Below are 11172 nucleotides of genomic sequence, written 5' to 3'. Positions count from 1 at the left end.
AAACCTCATGTGATCATTGTTGAGAACCCATCTCCTATAGGACCACTATTCTGCCTTTGAGGAAATACATTAGGTAAGGAGGGAAAATATCAGTAAGCATTTTCTTTTCTTTTAAACAGCAAATCCATGCCCTGTTCCTTTTGTGATTCCTGAGAATGCTCTGCTGTCTGAAAAGGAGTTTTATGTTGATCAGAATGTGTCCATCAAATGTAGGGAAGGCTTTCTGCTGCGGGGCAAAGGCATCATTACCTGCAACCCCGACGAGACGTGGACACAGACAAGCGCCAAATGTGAAAGTAAGTCAGCAGGCAGAAGCCAGTTCATGCTGCTAGAGCAAAGTGTTTCCCATCCCTGTGAGGTTGTTTTCAGTCAAGTAACTTAGTTGTAAATAATTAGATCTCTGTGCTATCATAGTTTTCATTTTCCTCATTAATGTTTGGAATTTTTTTTTATTTTTCGAATTTCAAACATTAAAAAAAAAAAAAAAAAAACTTGCTTTCCAGAACCAAACTAAAACTTACCTAAGATTCACTGAACACATTTTCAAAATGTGCTCCTCTAAAAATGAACAAGATACTAAATTCAAAATACGTATTTTTTTTTCCCACAATGTCAGAATCCCCAAACTATCCTTTAACAGACTACAAATGTTTTGCAATAGAAAAATTATTCCACAGTGGTTCTCAAACTTGAGCCTGTATCAGAACCACTTAGAGGGACTTAGAGAACTTGTTAAAACACATTTCTAGATGTTGCTGATGAGGATACTGCTAACCTAGGAAATGGTCTGAGAACCACTAGCACTATGTTGCTAGCATTAGGGGTTAGCACTTTGCTGCTAAATTTATGCAATCTAGAGGCGTCTCTTGCTGCCTTTAACACACACTTTCTTTTCTTGTTTTTTTTTTGAGACAGTTTCCCTCTTGTTGCCCAGGCTGGAGTGCAATGGCACAGTCTTGGCTCATTGCAACCTCTGCCTCCCAGGTTCAAGAAATTCTCCTGCCTCAGCCTCCAAAGTAGCTGGGATTAATTAGGCATGTGCCACCACGCCCAGCTAATCTTGTATTTTTAGTAGAGACAGGGTTTCTTCATGTTGGCCAGGTTATCTCGAACTTCCGACCTCAGGTGATCCACCCAAAGTGCTGGGATTATAGGCGTGACTCACCACTCCTGGTCAACACACACTTTTTAACTCCATTTAAAACAGCTCCCTGCTGGCTGAGCACGGTGACTCACGCCTGTAATCCTAGCACTGTGGGAGACTGAGGTGGGCAGATCACCTGAGGTCAGGAGTTCAAAATCAGCCTGGCCAACATGGTGAAACCCCATCTCTACTAAAAATACAAAAATTAGCTGAGTGTGGTAGCCTGCACCTGTAATCCCAGCTACTCGGGAGGCCGAGGTAGGAGAATCACTTGAACCTGGAAGGCAGAGGTTGCAGTGAGCCAAGATCACACCACTACACTCCAACCTGGAAGGCAGAGCAAGACTCCATCTCAAAAAAAAAAAAAAAAAAAATCTCCCTGCCAACGTCTTGCCCTTCATGCTTCTTTGTTGTCCAAGCCACTCCCTCTACAGTAATCAATTAAAATATTCATTGAGTCTGACCAGATGCAAGGCACAGGTCAGGCATAATACTATAGGACTGTATTATGCCTACAATGGTCTTCATCTTCAGAACACTTGCACTCCCTTTAATGAGATAAGAAATATGCCTGTTAAGACCATGGAGATTCTGGAATCAGAAGGATCTGAGTGTGAATTCTGTCTTCAAAATGTCTAACTCTAATCCTTACTACTCTGAGTCTTAGGGCTGTCATTTGTTAAGAGCTTCAATTATACCTATCTTGTAGGTATTATAGATATCTTATAAATTTGTCTTGAAGAATAAATGAATTAGTGCATATCAGCAATATCTCCTAATAGGAAGATAATACACAACAGCCCAAGTCCCTGAATTTCTAGACAGCAGCCTCTTGCAGCATTAGAATGTATATTTTGGGGAAAGGAGTCAAGATGGCCAACTAGAAACAGCTGCGGACAGAGCCTCCCACTGAGAAGAATGAAAACAGTAAGTGAATCCTACATGGGCAACTGACGTATCCACGTTCCCTCATTGGGACTGACTAGCCAGTTGGCACAATCCACAGAAAGAGAGAAAAAGCAGGGTGGTACAACGGCCCACCTGGAAGCCATATGGGGCAAGGGGAGCTCCCACCTCCAGCCAAAGGAAGCAGTCAGTGATTGTGCTACCCCACTCAGGAAACCACACTTTTTCTTTGGATTTGTGCAACCTACAGATCAGGAGGTCCCCCTTATGAGCCCACACCACCAGGGCCTTGGGTCCCAAGCACAGAGCTTTGCAGATTCTTGGCAGCCACTCAGCTAAAGACTGCCTAAGACTACCCAGTTCCTGAAGGGAGGAGCAGCCACCATCACTGTGGCTGCCTGCTCCTGGGAGAAGGGGCGGCCACCATCACTGCAGCTCCAGTCTGCCATTTTTTTCCCTGCTGGAGCCAGGGAGACTGGGCAGTTTGGACTAAGGAGGAATTCTCCACAGCGCAGCACAACAGCTGTGGCAGATCATGGACAGACTGCCTCCCTAGACTAGACCCTGACCCATCTCTCCTCACTGGATGGGGCCTCCCTGTGGGAATTGCAACACCTCCAGCCAGGGGTTTATGGACAGAAACTTTGATCTCCCTCAGACAGAGCCCCTGGGCGAGCGGTGGCCATAATCTCTACAGATCAGCAGGTTTGGTCCTTCCCCTGCTGGCTCTGATGAATCCAAACAGTCTGGACAAGGGGGATTCCTGGCCGCACAGTGCACTAGCTCTGCCAAGGGGAAACCAGAGTGCTTTGTTAAGCGAGTCCCTGATCCCATGTCTCCTGATTGGATGCACAGGGGTCACCAGACACCTTATACAAGGGCATTTCTGCTGACATCAGGTTGGTGCCCCTCTGGGACACAGCTCCCAGAGGAAGGAGCAGGCAGCCATCTTTGCTGTTCTGCAGCCTTCACTGGTAACACCTCCAGGTGCAGCTGAGACCCAGAAAAATAGGATCTGGGGTGGTCCCCCAGCAAACCACAGCAGCCCTAAAAAAAAGGAGCCTGACTGTTAAAAGAAAAAGAGAAAGCAGCAACAACAACAGCATCAACAAAAAAGTCCTCACAAAAACCCCATTCCAAGGCCAGCAGCCTCAAAGATCAAAGCTAGAGAACTCAGGAAGATGAGAATCAATGAAGAAAACATTGAAAACTCAAAAAGCCAGAGTTCCTCTTGTCATCCAAATGATTGCAACACTTCTCCAGCAAAAGTACAGAACTGGGCAGAGGCTGAGATGGATGAATTGAAAGAACTAGGCTTCAGAAAGTAGGCAATAATGAAGTTTGCTGAGCTAAAGGAACATGTTCTAACCCAATGCAAAGATGTTAAGAACCAGGACAAAACATGACAGGAGCTGTTAACCAGAATAACCAGTTTAGAAAGGAACATAAATGACCCGATAGAGCTGAAAAACACAACAGGAGAAGTTCACAATGCAACCACAAGTATCAATAGCTGAATGGACCAAGTGGAGCAAAGGATTTTAGAGCTTGAAGACTATTTTGCTGAAATAAGACAGGCAGACAAGATTAGAGGAAAAAGAATGAAAGGAATGAACAAAACCTCTGAGAACTATGGAATTATGTAAAAAGACTGAACCTCTGATTGATTGGGGTACCCAAAAGAGGTGAGGTAAATAGAACCAAGTTGGAAAATGTACCTCAGGATATTATCCAGGAGAACTTCCCTAGCCAGGCAAGACAGGCCAACATTCAAATTCAGGAAATCCAGAGAACCCCAATAAGATACTCTGTGAGAAGACCAACCCCAAGACACATAATCCTCAGGTTCTCCAAGTAAAAATGAAGAAAAAAATGTTAAGGGCAGCCAGAGAGAAAGGCCAGGTGAAGGGAAGCCTTACAAAGGGAAGCCCATCAGACTAACAGAAGACCTCTCTGCAGAAACCCTAAAATCCAGAATATAATAGGGGCCAATATTCAATATTCTTAAAGAAAAGAATTTTCAACCCAGAAATTTCATAGCCAGCCAAACTAAGTTTCATAAGCGAAGGAGAAATAAAATCCTTTTCAGACAAGATAATGTTGAGGAATTCATCACCACTAGACCTGTCTTGCAAGAGCTCCTGAAGAAAGCACTAAATATGTAAAGTAAAAACCATTACCAGCCACTACAGAAACACACTGAAGTACAAAGATCAATGACAAGATGAAGCAACTACATCAACAAGTCTGCAAAATAACCAACTGGCATCATAATGATAGGATCAAGTTCACACCTAACAATGCTAACCTTAAATGTAAATGAGCTAAATGACTCAATTAAAAGACACAAAATGGCAAGCTGGATAAAGAGTCAAGACCCATCAGTGTGCCATCTTCGAGAGACCCATCTCATGTGCAAACATACTCCTAGGGTCAAAATAAAGGGATGGAGGAAAATTTACCAAGCAAATGAAAAGCAGAAAAAAGCAGGGGTTGAGTTGTAATTCTAGTTTCTGACAAAACAGACTTTAAACCAGCAAAAATCAAAAAAGACAAAGAAGGGCATTACATAATCATAAAGAGTTCAATTCAATAAGAACTAAGTAACCTGAAAATATAGGCACCCAGTACAGGAGCACCTAAAAAACTTATAAAACAAGTTCTTAGAGACCTACAAAGAGACTTTGACATTTGCACAATAATAGTAGGAGACTTTAATACCCTACTGTCAATATTAAACAGATCATTGAGACAGAAAATAAATAAGGATATTCAGGACTTGAACTCAGCTCTGGATAAAGGGAACTTGATAGACGTCTACAGAACTCTCCACCCCAAAACAGCAGAATATACACTCTTCTCATTGCCACACAACACTTGCTCTAAAATTGATCACATAATTGGAAGTAAAACACCTCTCAGCAAATGCAAAAGAACTGAAATTATAACAAACATTTTCTCAGACCACAGCTCAGTCAAATTAGAACTCAGGATTAAGAAACTGAAAACCATACAACTACATGGAAATTGAACAATCTGCTCCTGAATGACTCCTGGCTGCATAATGAAATTAAGGCAGAAATCATGAAGTTCTTTGAAAGCAATAAGAACAAAGAGACAATGTACCAGAATCTCTGGGACACAGTTAAAGCAGTGTTAAGAGGGAAATTTATAGCACCAAATGCCCACATCAAAAATGTAGAAAGATCTCAAATTGACACCCTAACATCACAACTAAAAGAACTAGAGAACTAAGAGCAAACAAACCTTGAAACTAGCAGAAGACAAGAAATAACCAAGATCAGAACAGAACTGAAGGAGATACAGACACGGAAAAACCCTTCAAAAAAGGTAATGAATCCAGGAGCTTGCTCTTTGAAAAAGTAATAAAATAGATAGACCACTAGCTAGACTAATAAAGAAGAAAAGAGAGAAGAATCAGACACAATAAAAAATGATAAAGGGAATATCACCACTGATGCTACAGAAATGCAAACAACCATCAGAGAATACTATAAACACATCTATGCACATAAACTAGAAAATCTAGAAGAAATGGATAAATTCCTGGAAACATACGCCCTTCCAAGACTGAAGCAGGAAGAAATTGCATCCCCGAATAGACCAATAACAAGTTCTGAAATTGAGGCAGTAATAAATATCATACTAACCAAAAAAATCTCAGGACCAGACATATTTACAGCCGAATTCTATCAGAGGTACAAAGAGGTACCATTCCTTCAGAAACTATTCCAAACAATTAAAAAGGAGGGATTCCTCCCTAACTCATTTTATGAGGCCAGCATCATCCTGATACCAAAACCTGGCAGAGAGACAAAAAAAAAAAAAAAAAAAAAAAAAAAAAGAAAATACTTCAGGCCAATTTCCCCCATGAACATTGATATAAAAATCCTCAATAAAATACTGGCAAACTGAATCCAGCAGCACATCAAAAAGCTTATCCACCACAATCAAGTTGGCTTCTTCACCTGGATGCAAGGCTGGTTCAACATATGCAAATCAATAAACATAATTCATCACATAAACAAAACCACATGATTATCTCAATAGACGCAGAAAAAGCCTTCAATAAAATTCAACATCCCTTCATGTTAAAAACTCAATAAACTAAGTATTGATGGAACGTACGCCAAAATAATAAGAGCCATTTATGACAAACCCAGCCAATATCATACTGAATGGGCAAAAGCTGGAAGCATTCCCCTTGAAAACTGGTACAAGATAAGGATGCCCTCTTTTACCACTCCTATTCAACATAATATTGGAATTTCTGGCCAGGGCAGTCAGGTGAGAGAAAAAAATAAAGGGTATTCAAATAGGAAGAGAGAAAGTCAAACTGGCTCTGTTTGCAGATGACATGATCCTATATCTAGAAAACTCCATCATCTCAGCCCAAACGCTTCTTAACCTGATAAGCAAAATCTCAGAGTACAAAATCGATGTGCAAAAATCAAAAGCATTCCTATACACCAATAGACAAACAGAGGGCCAAATCATGAATGAATTCCCATTCACAATTGCTACAAAGACAATGAAATACCTAGGAATACAGCTAACAAGGGCAGTGAAGGACCTCTTCAAGAGCTACATACCACTGCTCAGGAAGCTCTGAGAGGACACAAACAAATGGAATAACAATTCATGTTCATGGATAGGAAGAATCAATATCATGAAAATGGCCATACTGCCCAAAGTGTTTTATAGATTCAATGTTATTCTCATTAAACTACCATTGACATTCTTCATAGAATTGAAAAAACTACTTTAAAATTCATATGGAACCATAAAAGAGCCTTAATAATCAAGACAATCCTAAGCAAAAAGAACAGATCTGGAACATCACGATGCCCAACTTTAAACTATACTACAAGACTACAGTAACCAAAGAAGCATAGCACTGGTACAAAAACAGATACATAGACCAATGGAACAGAATAGAGATCTCAGAAATAAGACCTCACACCTACAACCATCTGGCCTTCAACAAACCTGACAAAAAACAAGCAATGTGGAAAGGATTCCCTATTTAGTAAATGGTGCTAGGAGAACTGGCTTGCCGTATGCAGAAAACTGAAACTGGATCCCTTCCGTATACCTTATAGAAAAATCAACTCAAGATGGATGAAAGACTTAAATGTAAAACCCAAAACTATGAACATCTTAGAATAAAATCTGGGAAATACCATTCAGGACATAGGCACAGGCAAAGATTTCATGATGAAAATGTCAAAAGCAATTGCAACAAAAGCAAAACTTGACAAATGGGATATAATTAAACAAAAGAGCTTCTGCACAGCAAAAGAAACTATCATCAGCATGAACAGACAACCTACAGAATGGGAGAACATTTTTGCAATCTGTCCATATTAGACAAAGATTCTAATATCCAGAATCTACAAGGAACTTAAACAAATTGACAAGAAAAAAAAAACATGAGAAAGTGGTTAAAGAATATGAACAGATACATCTCAAAAGAATACATTTATATGGCCAAAAATCATGGAAAAAAGCTCAACATCGCTGATTATTAGAGAAAAGCAAATCAAAACCACATTGAGTTACCATCTCACACCTGTCAGAATGGCAATTATTGAAAAGTCAAGAAGCAACAGATGCTGGAGAAGCCGTAGAGGAATAGAAATGCTTTTACATTGTTGGTGGGAATGTAAATTAGTTCAACCATTGTGGAAGACAGTGCAGTGATTCCTCAAATACCTAAAACCACTTGACCCAGTAATCCCATTACTGGGTATATGCCCAAAGGAATATAAATCATTCTACCATAAAGATACATGCACACGTATGTTCATTGCAGCACTATTCCTAATAGCAAAGACATGGAATCAACCCAAATGTCCATCAATGATAGAATGGATAAAGAAAATATGATATTGTACTATGCAACCATAAAAAGGAACAAGATCGTGTCCTTTGAAGGGACATGGATAGAGCTCCAAGCCATTATCCTCAGCAAACTAACACAGGAACAGAAAAGCAAACACAGCATGTTCTCACTTATAAGTGGGAACTGAAGAATAAGAACACATGGAAACCATGCCCAGATCCCTATTCTTCAATATTCTTGAGAGAGTGAGGGATTACCCTGGAGAAGAGACCACTGTTGTTTATCTTCAATCCTCTTTTACATTTCCTATTAGACACAAAGTCTTTGGCTTAGAACAAAATGTCCTTCCTTCACATAAGCAGCGAATTTCCTCATTTTTTTCACCTAGTCCTAGAAATTTATCCCTATAATGATTAAAATTTAGTATACATGAGACTCACCCAAGGAAAGTATGTAAGATGCAAATTCATAAGACAAAAACACCAGAAACGTGCATTTTTAATAAGAACCCCAGCTGATTCCCATATAGGTGGTCTGAAATCCATGCTTTGATAACCACTGCTATAAACTATCAGCTCAGCTCTTTGATCTTTGATAACCACTGCTATAAACCATCAGCTCAGATCAGCTCTGATCTTTCTGCCAGGCTGTTGCCGCAACCTGGAAGCTCATTCCTTCTGATCCACTCAAGCCCTACATAATATTCCAAATGCCACTTTCACTGCAATTCATACCCTGACAATCCTAAGTATAATTAGTTACATTCACCTTAGTGTTTCTACAGTACAGTACCCATGCCTCTAATACAGCTCATTTTATGTTGTATGGCAGAAGGGACTTGTCTGAGCAAAGGGACATTTTCTTCATTTCTTTCTTTCTGATTTCTGTTGTATAGTAGTCATTTTGTCCAGCTTAGAGGGGAAAGAAAATTTAGAAAAATCAAACTAATTCATCATCTCCTGTAACAAGTTTTGGTAGTATTATGACAATAAAGTGACCTTTTAGAAGCCAGATCATAAGGACTCTTCATTCAACAATTGAACAAACTGGATTCTGGTTAGAATCCTGAAACCAATCTACTGCTTGCCTTGTGACCCACCATGGAATAATTCTAACTATCTTAAGGCTTCTTGTAAAATTCTGAAAACAATATCAGTTATAAAATTATTTAAATATACAGCACATGTTCCTTTTAAAAGCAAGGATTGTCATCCAATCTAACACAAACCCCAAAAGTAGAAAATCACTCTTTTACGGTATTGAAAAGAGGAAAACTAACATGAAACCTTGAATTTCATAAACCTCATCAAGTTATATTCATTGAGCATCTATAGACTAAGGCAATATGCATTCATTGATTCATTTTCAAGAGCCTGTTGCATGCCAGGCACTGTTCTAGACTTTAATAAAATAGCCCTGATACAATATGCAGTACAGCAATTCATTATCTTTACTCTGAAACAGTAGACTACAATCGTCATGCTTTTTCTCTCCTAATTTAATAAGCATTTTGTATTGAAGATCTCTTGCAGCCACCTATGTGATGAGGTATAAGAGCTCATTCTTGGTGTCCTACAGACTGCTTTCCTTAGGTTTAAAATAGCCTCACCTTCAACATTTGAATCTGAAGACAAAATACCTTTGATGGTTGTATCTCTAATTTTTCTGAAAAGTAGCAGTTAATTCTTTTAGTTCTTACTATTCTAGATAAGTAGGTGAAAATGTTTCCCTTATGTATTGTATTTTTGCTCTTTAAATTAATTCATTCTTAGAGATGAGACTGTGTTCTCAGTCTGTTAGTAGCACAAGCTTACTTGTTGTTTTGTTTTCCTGTAGAAATCTCCTGTAGTCCACCAGCTCACGTAGAAAATGCAATTGCTCGAGGCGTACATTATCAATATGGAGACATGATCACCTACTCGTGTTACAGTGGATATATGTTGGAGGGTTCCCTAAGGAGTGTTTGTTTAGAAAATGGAACATGGACATCACCTCCTATTTGCAGACGTAAGGAAATACTTGAATGGTTATTTCTTAGTGAAACTGCAGGGAAATGTATGTAGAAATCTGATTTCTCCAACAATTAATATGCATGCTACTTTATTTTTCCTTGGCTTTAAAATTTCTTTTAGCAGCTGTGTCATTTTCTTTCAATGTTATGGTTTGAGTTTTAAAAGCATATAGAGATCTTATGTTCTGTGCCTGAAATTCTGCCCAAAATAGAAAGAGGTAATGAGGCACCCTAGTATGTCCTTCTAAAACTTATACTTTTCTAATCAAATATGATTTTTATAAATTATAAGTATTCATTCTACAAATATTTGCTAAAAGTCAAGAAGTATGCTAGTACACACAGATATAGCCAATGAACTAAAAGAATAATCGAGTTTTTGGATAAGTTGACCACATGAACAATGTTCACATTTGTACTTTAATAACTGGTGAGGCAGGGAAGATTGAGGAAGTCAATGGATGAATGGCATGAGCCACAAAAGAAACAGGGGCTACTGCAAGAGAAAGAGGATTCATTGTCTGGAAGCAACAATGAGAAATGAGATCACCAATACATGGATGTAAGAGAATGTTAGAGCCTTTTGAGAGGGCTGCTGAGGAGGGACATCTTAAAGGAATAGCCCAGATTTCACTTAAAGTCTAAAGGCAGAATGAGTGTTGTGTGTGTGATATTGAAACAACATAAATGTATGTTTACAAATAAATGGATTTTTTAAAAAGTGTGTGTTGATAGACAATGGCGATGAAGAAGATAGATGTAGATTTGATAGACAGACAGAAATAGGTAGATACAATGAAATATTACTCAGCTTTACAAAAGAAGAAAATCCTGCCATTTACAACAACATGGATGAACCTGGAGGACATCATGCTACATGAAATAAGCCAGACACAGAATGACAAATACTGCCTGATATCACTGATAGATGGAATCTAAAATAGTCAAACTCATAGAAACAGAGAGTAGAATGGTGGTTTGCAGGAGCTGGGAGGAGGTGAGGATAGGGAGATGTTGGTCAAGGTATTAAAGTTTCAGTTATGCAAGATGAATAAGTTCTGGAGTTCTAACATCCAGCAATGTGACTATAGTTAACAATACTATATTGCAAACTGAAAATTTGCTGAAAGGATAGATCGTGTGTTCTCACAAGAAAGAAAGACAGAGAGACAAAAGAAAGAAAGAAAGAAAGAGAGAGAGAGAGAAAGAAGAAAGAAAAAGAAAGAAAAGAAAGAAAGAAAAGAA

The 11172-nt window shown here is 38.9% G+C and overlaps 1 protein-coding gene across 2 annotated transcripts in view; it reads left to right on the top strand.

Annotated features, from left to right (window-relative positions):
• The window catches only part of SVEP1 (sushi, von Willebrand factor type A, EGF and pentraxin domain containing 1), a 219641-nt gene that overhangs the window by 190260 nt on the left and 18209 nt on the right, over window positions 1-11172 (top strand). For both annotated transcript variants that reach the window (XM_032240324.1, XM_032240325.1), the window contains exons 43-44: window positions 120-296; window positions 9753-9923. In XM_032240324.1, coding sequence (XP_032096215.1) covers window positions 120-296; window positions 9753-9923 — 348 coding nt within the window. The remainder of the gene's footprint in view (window positions 1-119; window positions 297-9752; window positions 9924-11172) is intronic.

This window comes from Sapajus apella, unplaced genomic scaffold (genome assembly GCF_009761245.1).
Source record: "Sapajus apella isolate SASKATOON/1434 unplaced genomic scaffold, GSC_monkey_1.0 scaffold46, whole genome shotgun sequence".
NCBI classification, from domain to species: Eukaryota; Metazoa; Chordata; class Mammalia; order Primates; family Cebidae; genus Sapajus; species Sapajus apella.
Note: the sequence above shows the minus strand (reverse complement) of the source record. Positions and strands in the feature narration are given on the sequence as shown.